The 21,663-nt window shown below is 41.1% G+C and overlaps 1 protein-coding gene across 1 annotated transcript in view; it reads left to right on the top strand.

Moving 5' to 3' along the window:
• DAAM1 (dishevelled associated activator of morphogenesis 1) overlaps nt 1-21,663 on the top strand; it is a 160,875-nt gene that overhangs the window by 66,838 nt on the left and 72,374 nt on the right. The window contains exon 3 of the mRNA XM_028141646.2: nt 14,921-15,010. Within this exon, the coding sequence (XP_027997447.1) occupies nt 14,921-15,010 (90 nt within the window). The remainder of the gene's footprint in view (nt 1-14,920; nt 15,011-21,663) is intronic.

Raw genomic sequence — 21,663 nt, 5'->3', positions numbered from 1 at the left:
GGCACATCCCCGGTGGGGGGTGTGCAGGAGGCAGCTGGTTGATGTTTCTCTCTCATCGATGTTTCTAGCTCTCTATCCCTCTCTCTTCCTCTCTGTAAAAAATCAATAAAAATATATTTAAAAAAAAAGAAAAAGAAGACTGGCACCATAAGTCACCCGGCCAAGCCTGAGGTCGTTGGTGCGGGTGGAGGACACAGTCTTCTCCTAGGGAGGGGCAGTGAACCACTTGCCATGATGGCCACCATGAGAGCAATAATGAGGCAGTGACAGGCTTGATTTATTTCCCAACTTGAAGCATTTTAAAATCAAAAGTCAACCTAAGAAGACAGATGTTGCTGATAGGTGAAGACCTCCTTGGTGGTTGTGGAGCTGGTGGGCAGAGCTTGTACCCTCAAAGCATCCACATCCACTGTCCTTTCAATTGTGTTCTGTCATCCTCCCCAAATAAGACCTGAGCCAGGGCCTGTGTGGTGGCAGCTCCATGTACATCTTGAAGACAGCTCATTGTTGTGTCTTCATAAGGGAGAAAATTCCATGTTCTGCCTTAGTGATGTCTTTATTCTGTGTGAAAATTGCCTACAGCTGTTAGTTGTTAAAAAGCCAATGCCAAACCAGAACTTGAGGCTGAAACCATTGGAAAACAAATTATCTTGAGGTTTGTATCTGTCCTGGTGAGTAACGGATGAATTTTTGTCTACTTCTGATTTTAGGGACTTAGACCACAATCTTTCCAACTGCCAAAGGTGTCCTGGGACAAGGAAGTGGACTCAGAGCCACTGGAAACCTCTGCCCTGGATTCTCTTGAGCAGCCGCAGAAGCAGTTCTGCCTCTGCCAATTCCCAGGAGAGGGAGGCCCCGTGGGGAGGCGGAGAGTGCATGGCCTCTGGAGTCAGACCACTCTGCAACTTAGCTAACTCCTTTCAGGTGGTCTCTGTTGGAATTTGAGTTTATTTTCTTATCTATAAAAGAGGGGGTTATACCCCCTCTCCTGTAGGTTGGTATGAAGATTAAAGCAGATAACGTTTTTTAAGGGGCTGACACCTAGTAGGTGCTGTACATCCCACATCCTAGTGCAGGGAGATAATTCACGTGTTTTCTGGGCACAACACTAAGCATATATCCCAGACCTTTCCTTTTCTTGAAAGCTAATCTGCGTGCTGTGAGCGAGCCAATGTGGGTCCCAACTTTCAGGCCATTTTACCTTTGTATCTGTTGGAAAGCATCTCATCAGAGCTGGTTGTTGTAAGCTAGTTTCCTTGGCCTTGTCAGATGAGTTACTCATTTAATGTTTTTAAAAGTGATACTAAATAGGTTACTTTGAGAATAGCTTACTGCAACCTTATCATCTCATAAATAAAGCAGGCCTGTATGGGAGGTCAGCCATGTGAATCTTTAAAGAAGGTGGGCAGCAAGGAGTGCCTTGTTCTCTAGCAGGTTCCCTGTCATAGCAGGAGAAACAGAATCAATCCAATTTCAGGAAGTAGTGGTTTCTGGAGGTCCCAGTCCCACACCCTGCCTATTTAAAACAAAATAATAATAACAACTTTATTGAGATATAATCCACATGCCATATAATTAAACTATTTGAAGTGTACAGTTCACTGGCTTTTAATATATTTACAGAATTGTGCAATAAATTTCAGAACATTTTTATCACCCCCAAAAGCACTGTCACTCCCCATTTTTCCCCAACCTGACCATCTTTTGGCAACCACTCTCTGTTTCTGTGAATTTGCCTATTCTGAGCATTTTGGAGAAATGAAATCATGTAATATGTGGTCATATGTAGTCATTTGTGACTGGCTTCTTTCACTTAGTATAAATGTTTTCAGGGTTTTTATCCTTGTTGTAGCATGTATAAATACTTCATTTCTTTCTATTGCCAAATAATATTCCAGTGTAAGGACATACCATATTTTGTTTATTCATTTATCATTGATGGATTGATGTCAGTCTATCATGAATTATGCTGCTATAAACATTCATTCACAAGTCTTTGTGTGGAAATATATTTTCAGTTGTCATGGAGTAGAATTGCTGGGTCGTATGGTAATACTGTTTAACTTTTGAGGAACTGCCAGACTGTTGTCCAAAGTGGCTGCACCATTTTACATTTCCATTATCAAAGTATGAGGGTTCCAGTTTCTCCACATATTTGCCAACTCTTGAGAGTTTGCGTAACCTCTGCTAACCATACATTTTATGCCTATTATACAAAAAGTATCAATACTTTTTTCCTGTATTACCTTCCCTGCCTCATCTCTGTCTCAGGCACAAGTCAGAATCATAACCAATCTGAGACCCAACACCCATCCCATAAAATAAGATTCAGCTGAAGTCTTGTCTTTTCTACAAGCTTTTAAAGGTCTTAGGTTATCCCCACCAACCTATTTGAAGAGTTCTAGGCATGACAACTCTATACACTGTTTTTACTCAAGCAACTTTTCCTTGTCAATGTTAGTAATAGGAGATTAATTGGCAGACCAATTCTTTTGATCTGTATGGGTGTTAAGTGCCTACTCTGTGCCAGGCCCTGAAGTAACTGGTGAACAAAACAGACATGGTCGCCCTAACTGGTTTGGCTCAGTGGATAAGAGCGTCGGCCTGCGGACTCAAGGGTCCCAGGTTCGATTCCAGTCAAGGGCATGTACCTTGGTTGCAGGCACATACCCAATAGGGAGTGTGCAGGAGGCAGCTATTCGATGTTTCTAACTCTCTATCCCTCTCCCTTCTTCTCTGTAAAAAATTAATAAAATACATATTTCCTAAAAACCAGACATGGTCCTCATGACTTTGAGGGGCTGGTGAGGGAAATAGGTAACTAAACACACAGTCTTACCCAATATGACCAACTGCTATGAGAAGGGGTATGCTCAAGCAGTACATTTTGCTGGGAATAACCTGTATTTTACCCCCCTCACTGCCCGCCCCCCCCAGCCCCGCCAATCTTTTTTTTTTTTTGCAAGGAGAAAGTTCCACTCACAGGTCCCGTTTCCTTCACCTTTAACCCTCTTGCTAGGGAGTAACAGTGCCAGCTTCTCTTCATTCTCAGTTTCTCTCCTGTTCTGTATTTCTCTGAAAATCAACCTGCTTTCAGAAAACACATATTCTGTGACCTGAGGTGCTATAAATGTCATAGGAATGAGCCCCCTTTGGGAGTTCTGCAGTTGTGCAGCTATCCTTGTGATTGGTGGTGAATGTCTAGTTCATCATGAAATCTCAGCGAGCCCACTTGTCTGCAGATAAAAGTTGATTCTCCCAGCTTTTTATTTCCATTTGCTGATTCCTTAGCTTAGCTCGCAGATCCTTCCAAACTTGCTGGGGAAGGAGGATACTATTTACTGACACCAACCCCCAAGTCCCTCGGGCACCTAACCCAGTGTGAAAGGCTTCCTGGAGGAAGTGACATTGACTGCATGGCATGAAAATCAAGAAGGAATTATTGAAAAGAGTGCCACTGACCATGAGAATAGCATGCATAAGTGCTGGGAGGTGAGAGAGAAAGTGTGGAAGATTCAAGGAGATGAAAGTTCATAGAGATGGAGCATGAAATAGGAGGCTCTGAGCACTGGGGGCTCTGAGAAGTGAGCCTGAGAAGGGTGATGGGGTGGTTGTATTGTTGGTTAAATTATATATCTCAGACTTTTTCTGAACCAGAGGAAAGTACCTCTGCTTTTTAAAAAAAATTTTTTTTTTCAGTGAACTAAATATACCAAAGTGTTTTGCCACCTGGTTATATTACAAAACATAATGATTGATTTTTGCCTTCTCTGTGAAGTTTCGGTAAGTTTAGCAAAAGGTGTTATATCTTCCAGAGTAGATTCTGAGTGTGTTTCCTTTGAGTCCAGTTGTTGAGGTGAAATGCCTTCTTGTTACAATTTATACCTCCTCTGGCTACTTTAATTTTGAAATAAAATTACTACAAGTTCCCTTTCCCTTTTCTACTCAATGCATAGGCTCCTGCATACACCAGGAGTTGATGGACTAAGGGTTTCCTACAGAATATTCTCTGGGAACAGTGATATTGGACTTGATTTCTCCTCTCAGGTTTCCTCTGCTCTCTTGCCTTGTGAAACATATAATATCCCACTGCTTTTCCTGGTGAGATTTTAGTTGAGAAACCAGACAAGTCTGGTTATTATTTTTGAAGTGTACTATAGTAAATCACACGTTGTATACCTGGAATCAGTTTTATAACTGATTAGAGGGAAACTTTCATTTCTAATATTGTACATCATTTCTAATACTGTACTTTCATTTCTAATCACTGTGAATTTATAGCTAGTTGGAAATAATACGCAGTATGCCCCCAAATTTTCCTAAGCCTAAAATAATACCAGTTCCATTTTCCATGTGTGTTTTTTTTTTAATATATTTTTATTGATTCAGAGAGGAAGTGAGAGGGAGAGAGAGAGATAGAAACATCAATGGTGAGAGAGAATCATTGATTGGCTGCCTCCTGCACACCCCCTCCTGGGGATCGAGCCTGCAGCCCAGGCATGTGCCCTTGACCAGAATTGAACCTGGGACCCTTCAGTCCACAGGCCGATGCTTTATCCACTGAGCCAAACCAGTTAGGGTTCCATGTTTTTGTTGTTGTTGTTAATCTGCCTTTTTCCAAACACAATTCTTAGTCCGCCATTTATTTGGCCAATGGGTCTCATATTCTGGGATAATATAGAGTGTTGTGCCTTTCAGGAAACGTTAAAATGTTTTTTAAAAACTTACTGAGAAATTCTTTACTGGTCATGAATACTATTTATACCATTTATACTACTGCGGATTGTCAATAGAAGTTAGAATCTCAATGAGGAAGGTAGTGATGATGGATACTGTAGGATGATGGCAAGATTTGTATCTTCATAAATATAATTACTTACTGTAGGCCCATTTTATTAAGTACTGAGGACATTCTTAACATTGTAACCAGCATAGAATTTGAGAAATGAAGATAGAAGGAATGAGAGAATTTAGTTGATGTATCAGAGTTAGATGAATTCACAGTCAAGGTAAGCTGTGCCAAGTGAACTCCCTTGGGGACCTACATCAGTAATCTCTTCATTTTTTCAGCATATTCTGAAGTCACTTTGGTATGAAAGAAGCTACAGGAATCCAAATTAGTCTCATGGATTTACCAGCATACAAATTTTGTTCTTTTACTAGCCATGTGAATTGTTACCCATCTTCTCAGGCTGCCAACATAATATTTTATTATTATTACTAGGGCTATTTTAAGCTCTCTTTAATAAAAAAGAAAGTTCCATTTTCACCAGAATTGATGAATAGTTTCAATACTTTTTATCTCTTTATTTTTAACACTTTCCTTTTATACTAAGACCATGATTAAGAATAAAAAGTTTCTGCCTTGCTGGTGTGGCTCAGTGGTTGAGCGTTGACCTATGAACCAGGAAGTTGAGGTTTCCTGGTCAGGACATATGCCCAGGTTGTGGGCTCGATCCCAAGTGGGGGGCATACAATAGGCAGCCAATCAATGATTCTCATCATTGATATTTCTTTCTATCTATTTCTCCCTCTCCCTTCCTCTCTGAAATAAATAAAAATATACGTGTTTTTTTTAAGAATAGAAAGTTTCCTACAGGAGCTACTATTCAGTTCCCTGTCTCCAAGAAAGATGAAAAGATTGGGTAGCAAGAACATACAATTTTAACCCGATTGAAGAAAAAAGAAACTGGTTGTAAGGAGCCATAATTTAAATCTATTGTTTCTTAATTAGAATGTGAAGGATTGCTCAGCAATTAAGCAGAGGAAATCAGACTTCAAAGATATAACTAGAATAGTCTCAAAGTTTCAGTTGTTTGGAAGCTCAAAATCAGGGTCTAATGAAGGAATTGATATGAAAATTGTTCTATTTCTATGAGGTTACAAATTATTTTTATTTGATAAACCTATAAAGGTCAAAAGAAAAAATTCTGTTTAGGTAAAGGACATGATTAGTTGACAGAGAAGAAAAAAATGTTGGATAGATCTCCTCTTAACACTGTGGCATTTTTGGATAAATCAACTCGATGAGTACATAGAAAAATATTTAGAACAGCATGGAAATATGCAGTATATCACAAAGGGAAGTGGGAATGTAGATATGGGCTTAAGTGCTAAAATTCCTATGAAGTCGATGTGAGCTGCTGCCAATGTACAGTCAATTTAAATATGACGAAAAATGATCCCAAACCCAAAACTTGATAAATAAGTTACTTGGGCCCTGAGGTCAACTGATGGCTGTGATACAGGGTGCTGTTGTTGACATAGGTGGTTCAGAATCAAAGTATGGTTGGCAGTAGACCTTCATCCCTGGGGGCAGCACATATTTCTTTGTTCTGATTAAGGTCCTGTCTGCTTAGACACAGTAAGATGGTCAACATGGCTTCTTAAGCTTCTTTCTTGTCCTCCGATTCACTAACCAAATGCAGTCAAGTTTAAGTTAAAACCCCAAAACCATTTTCTTCCTTGTAGTCCTAAATTTATATTTTATCACACTAAGATTATTCCAATTGTCCTTTTCTACAGGCTGTTAAATTTAGATTTTTGACTGCATGTTGCATACTTTGTTATCAATCATTACCTTTATTTCTGGGTGCTTCTTAACTTAAATTATGGGGATTGAAGTGGGGGGGGGGCTTGGAGAGATGGAGGAAAGAAACTATTTTTTTAAATACAAATACTGCAAAATCATCTCTGAACTTAATAATGTTATTAAGAAAATGGTTGTCCCATTGCCCCTGATGAATTTCATTACTATGAGTCTTAAAGAGACTCTGCGCAGCATGTACCTACTTAGTTTTTGGCTACAATTTAAAATCTGATTATTTAACTTAATCCTCAGGCTACCATGTGTAAATTACACAGAGTCAACATACTGTCCTGACTTTCCAACTCTCTACATGTCCCCATATAAACCAGTATATTTAAAAGACTGGGAGAAAAAAAAATGATCTCCATAAGTAGTATGGTTTAGGTAATCTTTCAAGTGTCATTTTGAAAATGTGTTTCAGTAACAGCTGGAACAGTCTGGTAGTTTCTACAAATAACTGGACATGAGAACATATACTGATACATTAGGAACCATCTAAACATCATTTGCTTTTACAGAACATATGTCACCTGTGGAAGGTAAATACCCAATATGTGGATGGTGTATTTTAGTTCTAAACTCTCCTCAACGATTTTTATTTGCTGTGCTTAGAATTCTCCCCTCCCCCACCTTTAATTCCCAGAATTTCTTTGGAATTTAAAACTGTTTATTCATGCATATTATAGAAGCTCAGTACCAGCTTCATCTTTTAGTTATGATTTTCTGGCTCATGGATATATATATGGTGTGTGGTTTTTAAAACCAGATCCCTGAGAAAGTTGAATTTTTCCCTTTTATCTGATGTTAAATAAATCCACTAGAAACATCCTACAGCTGCTAGTTGTTTATTTCATTACACAGTGTAACATTTAAGAACTAAACTAAACCAAATGACTGAAAGCTCACTCTAGTTGTTTTCAGGAAAGATGGGCATTTCTTGGATGTAGAAGAAAAAGTCAGCTGTCCTTTGCCATCATCTAAACAATCAGACAGTTTGAGTTTATTCCCCTGGGGAACACATTATGTTAAATTCACGGTGAATATGCACCCTTGCATCTTCAGAGAGTAGAATGGCACACAGGCTTTGTATTTGGCTATTATACCGTCAGGATTCCCAGGGCCTGGAGCAGTGCCTGGCCCAGAGTAAGTGCTCAGGAAATGCTTATGGCATGAATGAATAACTAATTACTGAAGGATAGCACATGAGATGCTCAGTGAGTATTTGAGTGAATGCATGCTTCTTTTAGCAGTTGGGTTTGTATTTTGGATTATTATCAAAGTAAAAGTGACAGATTTAGGCTGGTCCCTGCATTCTTCCTGCACCCCATCACCTATTGTCATTCTCTTTGCTCATCTTCATCTGAAGGTCACTTACTATAGGAGCACCAAAGTGGCTGGCAGATTATAAGAATAAGAGTGACAATGTTGAAGAAATATTTTCTGTCCTTAACAATATCTCTACCATATATTACATGGTAAAATAAATAAATAGATCAATGTGGGAGGAGACTCATTGTACTAGATATCTTTTGACACGATTAAAACAAAAAGATGTCACCTGAGCTGCCAAACAAGCCTCTGGAGGGCATGCTGAGCAGGTGTGGAGGGGCTGGCAAGAGCAGTGCTGGTGTCACTGAGGCAGGGGGTGTGTGTGGTGTTGGCTTCACAATTGCCCACCGATGATTTCTCATTTGTCACTTTACAGCTGGGTCTGTGTCCCAGGAGACAAAGTCCCTCCATTTAATTAGGAAAGCACTGCTTAGAAATCCTCTCAATTAAGCCTTGTCAACAGAAGCTGTACTAGATTGTAGGTGTAAAAACTGGAAATTGGGGTGACTGGATGGATATTGAAAGATGATTTTAACATATATTTAGAACATTTATTTTAGATTACTAGAAAACTGCTGGCGAGGCAGACTAATTAAAAGTTAAAGTTACTCTGATGAGTTTCTAGTTGAAATACACAAAGAAGCTAAATAAGAAGCCTACAGGGTTAGCAGCAGACTTTGTCTAACAAATTGGGTATAGTTTGAATTGCCTACTATTAAAAGCAGGAAGAAAAATAGTATAAAACACCCAATCATTGGTAGTAAGAAACCAAAAATTATTTCTATTTAGTCAGCCTTTGCCTGTGGGATTTCTCAAGTTTTATTTTTCTATATTGAAGGAAGACATGTCTATCAGACACAGAGCATTACTGTGTAGGTGGTGGTGAGTCATGTTGTGGTATTTTGTGTAATGACTAAGAATGTTGGCAGAAAAATTACAGGCTAAAAACCTGTAAGGTTTGGTCTCTGTACATATCCCTTTTGAAATTTAAAACTGTTGTTTTCCATTTATGTCTTTCTTGACTGGTAGGAGCAGCTAATAGTTCACGGAGTGTACCTCTATTTAGTATGACAAACATCTTATTTAACTTTCAGATTCCAAACTATCACTGAGAAGATAAAATACTGTTCTCAGGGTCATTGTGGTTAAATTTTAAGAGCTATGTTGGCAATTCATGACTCCTGGATGTGATGGTCATTTGCTGTGGTGGGGTTGGATGTTCATAAATTTAATGAATTATCATAGCCTAATAGTACGTTTTCCCCATACTGCCAAAGTGGCACCCTTCAGCCCACCATATGCCTTGCCTGGCCTATTTCCCCTGATGTTGTATTTATCACAGGGTTATATGACTTGAAGTCTGGTCACTTGCCCCTTCAAAGGTTTGACTTGTTTCTGATAATGTTGAGTTGTAGGATGGGAGGAGAGGGTTAAATCTGGATGGAGAAGGCAGGCATTACCAATTAGTGGTAGGTGTATTTGAGGTAAACCTGAGGGTTGCTGCCTGCTGGGCATGTGGGAAAACTTTGGCATGTGGTCAGGTTAGGATGGACAAATAGGGCTTGTTTGCTGTAAGTAAATACTTGGTATATTTAATTTGAAGGAGAGAAGTTAGCCTTGTCTGAGTAATAATATGATCAGAAATTCTGTGAGCTCTCTACATCGAGTCAGATAGATGCTTACCTTGTCAAGAACCATTAAAAAGTAAAACACACATAAAACTCAAACCACCAAAAACACAAAACAATGAGTTTATTGTCAGGTGACTCCAAGGGCCTATCTTAGCTTCTCCCTCTCCTCATTTTTCTTCTCCATTCCCCCAGCATTAATTACAGGTCCTCCCACCTATGAATGTATTGGTATGTATGTAAAGAATTAGCTTAACTCATTGGAAATAGAAATCCTGAATTCCTTTATTAGAGCTTTCTCTTGGTAGCTAGAAACTTGTTGGCTCACTGAAATTTATTGATTTGGTAGATTTTCAAAGAATGAATGCTTTTAATATTGCTTTGGAGGTTTTAGAATAATCCAATTTTTTATTTAGTTCACATCACTGAAAAGAAGTTTTCAACTCATTCAAGAACCTTATTGTATATTATTTCAAAATTCCTTCCCTTGCTTTATCTAGCAAATCAGTCCATTTCCTGAGATTTGTTTGTACTGTGCTAATTGTTTTCTGATTTATGTAGATTTCTCAATAGAGCTGCCTGCTTACTCCAGGACATAGGACTAGTGAGATTTCTTTGTACCAAAGCTTTTAGGTAGGGCTTAATAATGTGGTGTGTTAGGGATGAAGCCTAGGACTTTAGTTCCCACAGCTGGGCTTCTTTTCAAGTTCCTTTCTTTTTAATAAAAAAAAAAATATATAAAATTAATACCTTTCCTCTAAGATATTACAAATAATTTTATAGAGATATGACAAATATAATTAATTTCTTCTCCAAGAAGAAGGGTTTTTTTGGTTGGTTTTTCAGAAATTTGAACTTTCTGTGGAGAGGAATGATACTTGGCAAAAGTGTTTCTCCTTTCATCACTCGCTAAGTCATTTTCCTTCAGCCAACTTTAAAAAATATCTAATAACATGAAAAAAAAAATTCTATGGCCAATGAATGGAGATAGGCCATACAAGTCTAACGTGTAGTGGCAGAAACTAAATTTGTTTTGTTTATCTTTGCATTAATCAACTGCCAGTCCCCAAAACAAGTGGGCATGTGATCAAAAGTCCTAAAATGTGGTGCTGTTGGAGGAAGAGGAGGTGAGGTGGGGCAGGTTGGCCAAGGCCATATCATGAAGGGTCTAGACCTATCAGCTAAGGAATTTGGACTTTATCCTGAAAAGAAAGGGACCTGTTGAAGCCTTCTGTCATCTTGTCTGCCTAACTAGATTCTAAATTCCATAAAATCAGGGTCTGTTGTTCATTTTTGTATTCTTTATAATGTCTGGCCATGGTCCTGGAATGGGTAGGACAGCAAGTAAGTGCTGATTGATCTCTAAGGTTGTGATAATCTCTGAGTCTTGCATGCTTGATTCAGCCATATTACTAAAATGGAATGAATCAGAGCACAGAAAGTTTTGGAATGGAGGGGTGGGGGTATTATTGCATCCTGGGCATTGTGCCTAGGCACCCCCAGTTATTATCTAATTTAATCTATGTCACTCTCCTTGCTCAGAATCTGCCAATGGCCTCTGAGTGCTCTTAGGATAAAGAACCAAAGTTCAAAGTGGCCCTCAAGGATGCTGTTCACTGCCTACAGTGCTTTTTTTAAAACCTATTAATTCCTAGCCATCTCTCAGCTCTCACTTTCCTTCCCTGGAACAGCCTTCACTGCCCCACCTTTCCCCCAAATAAGTGGGCCCTTGAAGCTCAGCTTCCCATGTGATCATCATGTGATATTTGATTTCCCTTCTGCCTGCTCAAGAATCTGAGCTCTGTGATACCATTTTGTCCTCTACATCTAGCACAATGCCTGACATTTAGTAGAAACACTTTTTTGGTTGTATGAATGAATCCTTGAGATAACTGTCAGACATATACTATCACTAATTTTTCAGGAGAAGAAATTGAAGTTCATACGTTAAGTCACTTGTTCAAGGTTGCACAACCCATCGAGCCCATGGAACTCAGGGATGTCTGACAACAAAATCCTCCTCCTTCTGCTAACAGACAGCATGCGTTTTCATTTTTGTATCTTCGTCATGATTCTGCCTAACTGTTGAATGATCGATAGAATGAACAGGCTCTGGTGCTTAAGAATGTGGGCTCTGTAACCAGACAGTCTAGACTCAAGTTCCTCCTCCACCTTTGTTACCTTGAACAAGCTACTTAATCTCTCTGAATTCAGCTTCCTGGAAAATGAGGTAATATTACCCACTTAATAGGATTGCTGTGAGGATAAACTAAATTAATTCATATAAAATTCTAATACTAAGTACATAGAATGTGCTCACTAATTGCTAGTCGTTACTGTTACCAGTATCCATTAATTCCTTCCCTTTTTTTTTACTGTAATCTAAAATTATATCCAGAGACCCTATAGCAATTTTTAATTTATTTTATGGAAATTCACTTCTTGCATGAAACCATCTGCTCCCAAGTCCTTGTTCAACTGTGCTCTCTCAATTCTAAATGGGTCATTTCTGTGTCACCGCAAAAGCAGAAGTTTTCTACATATAACAGCAAAATGTGGTAATATTAATACCCTTTGCTCTGAATATTTAGATTTTAGGATTCACATTTCTTCACATCTCAGCTCAGTTAGCAAAAACACAGTGCCGTAGTATAGTAAAGGATGCAACATTAATAACACTGTTCGCTCTCTTACAAATCACAAACCTTTCCCCAAACTAGGCATGAGATTATCAAGCTGTTAGAATAACTAACCTGACCCTCTTACCCCCAAGTAATCCTAATTGTTGGGAAGTGATTTATGTCACCATTATTTTCCTCATTCATCAATAGATGAAAGCAGGTGTGTGACTTACAGGAAATTAAAAAAGAAAGGAAGGAAGAAAAATAATTACTTCACATATATAATAGTTGCATGCCAAAATTGTAACATTTTTAGCATGTTCCCTCATAATGGAACTTTCTCTAAATATTGTTCTTTCCCTCGTTGTTCATTGTTAAAAATTCTTAACTAGCTTTTTTGTAGTTAGTATATAATAGCATGTGGGTGTGTTTTAGTGACTTAACTGTTACCTTTTTTTTTTTTTTGTTAGTATTATTGATTCCAGAGAAATGAACAGAGGGGGGAGAGAGAGAAAGAAACATCTATCATCCCCTCAGCCCCACCCCCCCGACACACACATACCCACTGGGTATGTGCCCTGACCAGGAATGGAACCTGCCACCTTTTGGTGTACGAGATGATGCTCCAACCAACTGAACCACACCAGCCAGGGCTGTTTACCCTGTTAAAGAAGATTTGTTTAAATGTTAAGAGAAATAACAACAGTACAGTTAGTACAGTTGCCCCCACTGCCCCCCCCACCCCCCCGCTTGTCAGGCATTGCTACATGCTTAATTGGTGTTTCTAATCCTCACAAAAGCCCTACAAGAGAAATGATATGCCCACCCTGGAGATGAGGAAGTAGAAGTTTAATGAGACTAAGAACTTCCCTGGGAAGCCGACATGTATCAGGCCCCGAGTGGCTAGGCCTTGGTGGTATGTATGGGTGTTAACAAGACAGAGCATCAGGGGATAACCAGAAGCCAGCCTGGCAAAGTACATGGGGTTATACATGGAAGACCTTCAGGGCCGGCTGAGGAATGCATGATTCATTGTGTAGGTAGTGTGGAATGAATGAAGTTTTTGAATTGGGAGCTCAAAACAGCACAGGTGCTGTGTTTTTAAGGTGGTGGTTTTAAAGTGTGGTCCCCGGACTAGCTGCAGCGGCAACACTTGGAAACTTATTAGAAATGAAAATTCTTATACTTCCTCCCACCTGCTCAGTCCTAAACACTGGGCGATCAGTGCTGCAAGGAGTCCTCTGGGTGATGCTGGTGCTGGCTCAAGTTTGAGAATTCATTCCTTAATGAGTTCTAGCCTTGCTGTGGGAAGGAGTGCAGGGCAAGGAGGAACATGTGGAGGCTATTGCCAAAAGCCGAGGGAGGGGTTATTAGAACATAAGTTTGGGTGGTTTCATTGGAAACGAAAAAAGGAAAATCATGAGACTTTTCAAGGAAGAAATAATAGGACTTGATGATGAAATGGGGTAGGAGTATGAGATAGGAAGTCAGTGTTCATGCGTGGCAGAATTGCCTATATACACCAAAGGCAATCAGAATGGGGACTGTTTATACTCCTCAAGGATCTAAGCCTAATTGTGATTTAATTTATAGTATCTTTTTATAAGTCTTACGCCCACCAACCTGCCACGTTCAACTAGATAACTTTCCCTGTAGAATAACAATGAGCCAAATGCTCAATACCGACCATGGATTGAGTTATCAACTGCCAAGAACTTTCCTCTAAGCACTTTATATTCATTATCCCATTGTTGTTATTCATTAGTTATGGATGTTTATAAATTGCCTTTCCTCAGTGTCCAATCTAAGCTGCACACCACTGTGAAGTTAATGTTTTCAGACACTGGTCTGAGAGGCCAAGAGTCTGGGCTCTGGAGTTAGACAGCTCTGGGCTGAAAACCCAGCCATTCCTTTACCAGGTGTGTGGTCTTGAGCAAATTACTTACCCAGTCTTCTGCCTCAAGTTCCCTCGACTGTATTAAACAGGGATTATTATTACAATGAGGATGTGTTGATGAGTGGAACTCTTAGGGATGCTGTGAAATGAGAACATGCTTGCACCATGCTCGGCACGAAAGGTACTGAATAAATGTCAGTGGAATTTATGGTGATGAAGATGTCACTCCCTTGCTCAGAACCTTCATGGGCTCTCCTTTGTCAGGACAATTAACCTCTTAGCCTGGCATTTAAGACTTTCCACAAACTGGTTTCTCTACCTCTCAAAGCTTTTGTGTGATGATGCTTTGCATAATCCCAGTGTTTCAGCCAAGCTGTAATGTGTCCCCCAAACACACCAAGTGTGTGACCCTACCCCAGCCTTTGATTCTGTTCTTTCTCTCCTCTTATCACGTCCAAATCCCTCAGGGCCCAGCCTGATACTCAGTGTGTATGGAGCCATCCCTAGCAAACCCTGATCTGTAACACGCTAGCGCCTATTGCCTTTACTGAGCAATGGACCCTCGCAGCAGTGCACGTGGCTCAGGATACTTTAGTCCATCTTCTGCCCACTTCCCCGTACCCTTCAGTAAGTGCAGTGCCTCATCCTTTGTGCTGTGCTCGGTGCCAAGATCGGTGCCAGGATGTGCTTTCTTGATAGTGGTAACGTGCACCTTAACTTAGCTTCCTAGTCTTTTCTGAGTTCATTTAAATGCGTGTTGATGTTTTTTTTCCTCTCCCTGGTGATGCTGATTGATAACTTCCTTGTACGGATAACAAATTATTTCTGAAATACTAATTATTTTTTTTCTTCTCAGGATGAACTTGACCTCACAGACAAACACAGGGAGGCCATGTTTGCACTTCCAGCTGAGAAAAAATGGCAAATATACTGTAGCAAGAAAAAGGTAAGATATACCTTGAATATATGGTTAACTGGAAAATTATCATTTTTAATTCCCTTTGCTCTCCTGTGTCACCACATGTTTATAATGTGCAAACCAGATTGACCATGTTCTGCTGTGGCCTTGGTGCTACCTTCAGCACAGGGACAACTCCTTGGATATTGTTTTTATCAGCGATTCGTGGGCACCACTTTCCTACCTTGTACCTGTAACCGTTAACTCATAATCCTGTACAACTGAGACCCAAAATAACATTGGCTTACACAATGACAAAGTCCCCCCCCCCCCTCCCCGCCCCGCTCTTTATGTAAAAGTTTATATATAGGTAGGTTAGGGCTAGTATTGTGGGGTCACATCTTCTATGACCACCTTCTAACAACTTTTCATTTCACCATCTCTAAGGCCTTGTCCTCGTGGTGGCTCTCCAGCCATTTCACATTCCTAACTAAGTCTGGAGGAAAGGGGAAGAAGGAAAAACTTCCCCCCTATGCTCTTAGGGACATGCCCTGGAGTTATGCACTCGAATTCCCCTCACCTTCCACTGTTAGCAAATGGCCACACCTCACTGCAAGGAACACAGTCCTTATTCTGGGTGGTCACTCCCACTTAAAAGCTGGGGGATCTCTTACCTTCAGAGAAGTGGAGAGTGGATATTGGCAGCAAAACCCCTAAAGCTCTTATTTCCTAGCATCCATGGCGTAGGCATCGCCCTGAGGACTGGAGCTCCTGCAGTCAAGTTCAGTCTGCCATCCTTTAAACCCTGGCAGATTCTTAGACTATTCCTATTCCATTTTTGGAACCTGCTCATGGCCATCTTTAGCCACTTTCCTTTCTGTTCCAATGGAGACTTGAATCAAGCTGGGGTAAGAGGAAGGGCAGGGATAGCACCCAGGAGAAACGTTACTTCTGTCTAACAAGCAGTGGACACGCTGATTACTCACTGTTGTCCCAGGGAAATAAGAGCAAACTACAACAATCCAGTATCTTTTCAAGACATGGTATCAGTCAGGGAAGCCTTTTCTCAGGTGATCGGGGCCTCCATTTGCCCACGTGCTGTCTCTTAGCACCTGTCTCCTCTTTGCTGCCTGTGTAACTGGCATGCCACCCTCCAGAGCCGTTCTCCTGCATGAGTCTGCTGGTGCCCCTCTGCAACCAGACTCGATGTTTTGGCACCATGTTTTACTCCTCTCCATAATTCAGCTTCTGATACTTTGAAATGAATGTACCACTGATGAGTGAACCACAAGTTATCATTACTTTAAACTGAACTGTCAACATTTGAAGCACATTTAATTTTCCACCTGAGCAGTTGTACTATGTGTGGGGTTTGGTTCCGGGGCCCTTGCTGAGGACATGTCCAGCTGTAACTTTTCTATGTGATCTTCAAGCCACTATCAGATCAGACCAAGCGCAGCCTTAAGGGTTCCCGATCAGTCATAACCAGGAAGATGTGTTTGTGAATGAATCTGTCCCCTTCTCGTCTTTCTCTTTGTACACATCTTACCAACTAGAAAACTTCTCTTCTGTTGAACTGATTGTCATGACACAGGAAGCAAAGAAAACACGGAGAGAATTTTAAAATGAAATATAATGTGCGTAGTTCTGCAAGTGATGTATAGTGAGGTCTTTGGAAAAGGGAACTTTTCACACAGCTGTCTTAAAGACCTGGCCCCTGGAACTGAGAACAAAAAGTCCTCAAGTGCCTGTGTACACAGAGGACATTGTCTATTTTGGCTCATCTGAAAGCAGATTTTTTCTCAAAATTAGGAAGCAATATGAAGCTGGGATTGAAATATGCACTGGAGGAAAGGAAAGGGCAGGCAAATGGGAGCAGCTCACCGAGGGAAAAGTTTTCTTCTTTCCCAGATTTTATTACACCCTTGACGGCAATTGAAAGTTAATCATGGAAACTACTGCCCCTTAGATTAGAAAAGGCAAACCCTAGAGAATAGTAATGACCTCGGGCTCACAGCTGCTGCTCATTTTTCACTTTCCAGGGGTTTTTGCAGTGTGGATATGGATGTGGCCACTGGCTCAAAATCCCACTCTTGATGGATGGATGGCCCCCTCCTGCGTGTACCTGGCCACATTGCATAGATCTTTGAGAGTACAGTTCTCCTGCTGGCTTCCTCCCAGCAGCTTGGATTTCTTATGTGACTCAGCAGTGGCGCCCCTGAGGGGGAAAGGCATTTTAACTCTTTGGGGAGTCCCGTGGGCACATAGATCTGCCTCACTTTAAAAGGGATAGTAGCAGTGCTTGACTAAGGATGCTGATTAGAGCTTCTCACACTGCTAAAACTAGACTATGCCTTTGGTCTAAAATGGGCCTTTTTGAGCACTTAATAAATCAGGAAATAACACAACTAGTGAGAAAACACAAGCACCTGAGCACAGAATGGCACGATGTTTACCTCTCTTCCGAGAATATGCTCTCGTGAGGGACAGGTTGGCCATCTCAGAATGGAGCCGTGGTGGCCGTCCTTAATACGGAGGGTCGATTTTTTTCCTTGAACCATCTCATATAGCCTTTTCAAATCAGGCTTGTCACTAGCAAGCCAAACCAAGGCTAAGGGAAAGCAATCCACCCTTGGCTCCTTCACATTTCCCATCTTTCAAGATTAGAACCCAGGGCATTACAGACCTTCTCACACATAGTGAGGCCACCGGTTAAAGGCCCACAAAAGCCAACAGAAACAGACACAGGAGTTGGTGAAAGGCAGGCTTTCTGTTTAAAAGAGCACAGGACTGGGAACCGAAGAGGAGGCCAGATCTTTCTCAGCCAAGTGGCTCTTTTCCATCCAAGAGTGACTAGAGTCCCAGCAGTGGCTATCTGCTTATCAAGCTCTGTGTTCATTTCTCAAACTTCTCTATCTAAGTCTCTGGTTGAAAAACCTATTTCCAGAGCCAAAATGAAAGCAGCATAAGTATTTCTGGGTCTGAAAGAATTGGAAAGAAACTAATTGGAATTTTGCCTAATTGAGTAATCTGGGGGAGAGCAAGAGATGGATGTTGTGGTCTTGTTGAAAGTCCAAACAGATCTGTAGGAACAACTGGACTGGTTGATCAGCCATGGTTTGTCATATGCAGCCATCCACTGTCACATTCTTTAACTGTCATGAAAGGTCCCCAAAAAGGTCCTGTTGGTGGGGCTTGGTGGGAGGGGGTGTATTTTCAAATAGGAAATGTTTGTGGTTCTTATCTTTAAAGGTAATTCCCTTTTTACTTCCAATCACAACATACTCTTTTGTTTAAGTGAGGTTTTTCCCAGTCTCCAGCCAGAAACTGCATCTGTTAACAATCTTTTGGATTTTAAATTGAAGCTTTTTAAACAATGAACCATCTGACCATGAAAGGCATCTGGCCATGCTGTATTTGCTTATTGTTAACATGATTTTTAAACCCTGGGAAAAGCGAGGAGTAGGTCTTCAGAGAGGAGAAAACAAAATGGTGTATCTACTGTAGTATGTCGACAGCAATCTTATCAGCACAGGCAGGGACCTTTAACTGAAGCTCTTCACAGGGAGCTGTGGCACTGAACCAGTCCGCAGAGTATCTAGAACATGCTTTTTCTCCTCTTTGAGTTTCTGAGTTTGCGAAGTAAGTGAATGGGGCTAGACCCTGTTAGCTGTAGTGACATCAGATCTTTGCGGCAAAGATTAGGATTTGACGACTGCACCTAATTTTTCCTCCTTTCATTTCTGATCTTTAAAGCCAAGGCTTAAGTACAGGCTTTGTAGTCTTCACATTACATCTCTGCATCTTTCAAGGTTTACTTTGGAGAAGGTGAATTTTTTTCTCTGCTGCTGAGTTTGTTTGATTCAATTAAATCATTCCAGAATCTCACCCAACCTGGTTGCAATTCAGCTTTTGTGATTTGTGCAGAGTACTGATTTTGAAGACATCTAGCACAAGTGACTGAAAATTCAGCCCATACTTTTCATGCAGTCCCTTTATTTGGTTTGTATATCCTCATTGGATCACCTCCCTGCTTCTCTTCCCAGAAAGGAATTCTTTCACCAAACACGCACACACACACACACACACACACACACACACACAGATTAAAGTTGCATTTTGTATGGTCATCAGGATGCACTTCCTTCGGATCCTTGAAAGTTGAGGCCCTCCTGCATTTGGAGTACACGGATGGAGTGGTTTAATAAAAACACAGATTTAAAGGAACATGTGCTAAGTAGTGGAATTAAAGACAAAAGGAATCATCAGTTTCCTCACAAACTATTAAACAAACCAGCTAGGAAAGAAAGATGGTAGGTTAGTCCTCTAGTCATCCCCACTACCCTGAAGAGAAGCTGCAGTGGGTCTGCTGGGAGAGGAAGCATGAACAATTGGGCATTTGACCTGAAAGATCTGAGAGGAAGGATAAATTAGACATCCTCTTCTTTCTTCACTGTAGTTATTTCAATAGACATTAGAGTGAATTTTGCTTTTTCAGTGCCCACTTTGCTAGATGTCAAGATGTGGGAGAGGGAACCAGTAAATGGGAGAAAACTAGATTTCAATAACACTATTTCTAGACTTCTTGAGAGGTACCTGGTTTGGTCTCCTGCCATTGAGTTTTCACCCTGATAATAGATTCCAGTTGGCATTTGTGCTCCTAATGCTAAGAGGTTAAAGAAAGTGGCAGACATAATAATGATTAGAAGTAGGATTGGGCTGTTTTTCCCCCTCTATTTCTCTAAAGACTAGATAAGGAAAGCACGGTAGTTGGAAGACAACGGGCATTTCCAGGCTCTGTGTTTCTGAAACTCCCTGCCTCATCCACGTATTTCCTGGCTCTGAGAGATGAGGATTTGTGTATAATCCCAGATTAAAATGGTGAGAAATAGCAAGCTTTGAGTCGGGCACTTCACTTAATGAAACAATGCAGTTGGTGAAGGGCAGGTTGATGTGTGAGAGTCACCTGATGTGTATTGAGTGCCTTCTCTGGAGCTAAATCCTGAGGATGATTAACCAATAAGTCAATTTTCCTGGAGTGGGTGGTACCGGTAGAAGCAAATAAAATCAAATAATGGCAGATCTTGTCCTTAAGCTTCATTATAGGGTAAGCAGACAGACTGGGGCATAGAGGAAGGAGCGACCGAGGCTATATGCATGTGACCGGGAGAAGCTCCTTTGCCACTCTGACCCATCCAGCGGTTATGCCAGTGAAAGGACTGATGTTGTCATCTTTTCACCTCGTCATCTAGAACCGGCTCCTTTTCCAACAGTTGAGCTGTGTTTGCATGCACTGTACACTTTCCCTCTTGATTTGTACTTTGTTCTTTGTTGCTTTTGCCAATGCTTAAAAGGCCAAGTTTAGACTGTTGGCCTAATCTGATCTTTACTAAACACAATTTGTAGGGCTTGTTAGGAAATCTATAAAGAAGCTTAAACTTTGGTAAAAATGAAGACATTGGGGGCGGGGGGAAAGAGAGGGGAGACTGAAATAACTGAGGTTTGTTCAGCCTGGAGAAGAGAAGGGTGGAAACTTCAACATAAGCTGACGTTCACTGGTTATACCCCAGTGAAACTATAGAATCTGTTGAAATATTGTCAACTTCCAGTTGGTAAAGAGCAGCTGCCCCCAATAAAAACCACACTGACAATCTGACTTTCCCCTAAGGACCCACCAGTCTTTCTCCATGATTCAGGGGCTCAAGGGTGAACTGCTAGCATGGCACAACAGGGGGATGGAAGGCGGATGTAAACTAGGGGAGAACGAGGACAGGCTGGAGTCCACACGGAGAAGCCCGAAGCCCAAGTCAGTTCTCCCCGCCTCTGCCTCCAAAGACGGAGGAGGATCCAGGGAAAGGCGGAGCAGCTGCCGAGCGGCCTGCTGCTCCACACCAATGAGGTTAGTCAGGGGACAGTGTGGACAAAAAGGTACCCACTTTGCTCCCACCCGCCACATCGCCCATGAGAGAGGCCCTCTGTGGCTCACTGACCCAGAAACCTACCAGAAAGGGTGTCATTCAGCCTAGCCAACGTGAACAGTGCATGCAAACCAGTGCTTGTGTTGTCAAGACAACCCCGGCTCTTTTTTCATTGTCTAGCCCAGGGACCCTTTTTCTTCCCCTGCCTCTCTTTCTGCTCTTACCCGGAGGCATTAAAACAAAGGTGAATCTGTAAATCACCCAGAGTCTGTCAATATCATTTATTAGGCAGTGACTGAAAACATGGCGATTTCGGCCCTGGTCAGATTTCTTTAGCTTTCTGCCCAGAAATTCACTAAAGGCATGTTTCACCTTGCCCTTTCCCCTCTAAGCAGCATAATCTCAAAGCTAGCTATTCTTTCTTTTTCCTCTTAATTTTATTTTTATTACAAAAACATGCTATCAAAATGAGCACCAAATTTTAGGTTAGAGTACAAAATTTAAGGATTCTCTGCCTCTAGCAGCCCTTAAACTAACATTATATTCCAGTAAGGGCATTTGGTTCATGAGTATTTATTTGCCTCCTCTTCCTATAATCCCTTTGTTCAGTAACACCAGTTTGGAGTATTTTTTCCTCCCAGTTCTGTCACTCCAGCCATGCTGGCTACCACCCCTCCTGGTGGTGTCCAGAACGGTCCTGAGCTCCAGTCTATGTTTTCATAGATGTTGACTGTCAGTGCCCAGCGTCACTAATGCAGAAGCAGTAAGCAAACTCACCCACAG

This window comes from Eptesicus fuscus, chromosome 5 (genome assembly GCF_027574615.1).
Source record: "Eptesicus fuscus isolate TK198812 chromosome 5, DD_ASM_mEF_20220401, whole genome shotgun sequence".
NCBI classification, from domain to species: domain Eukaryota; kingdom Metazoa; phylum Chordata; class Mammalia; order Chiroptera; family Vespertilionidae; genus Eptesicus; species Eptesicus fuscus.
This window is presented reverse-complemented; position numbering and strand designations above follow the sequence as displayed.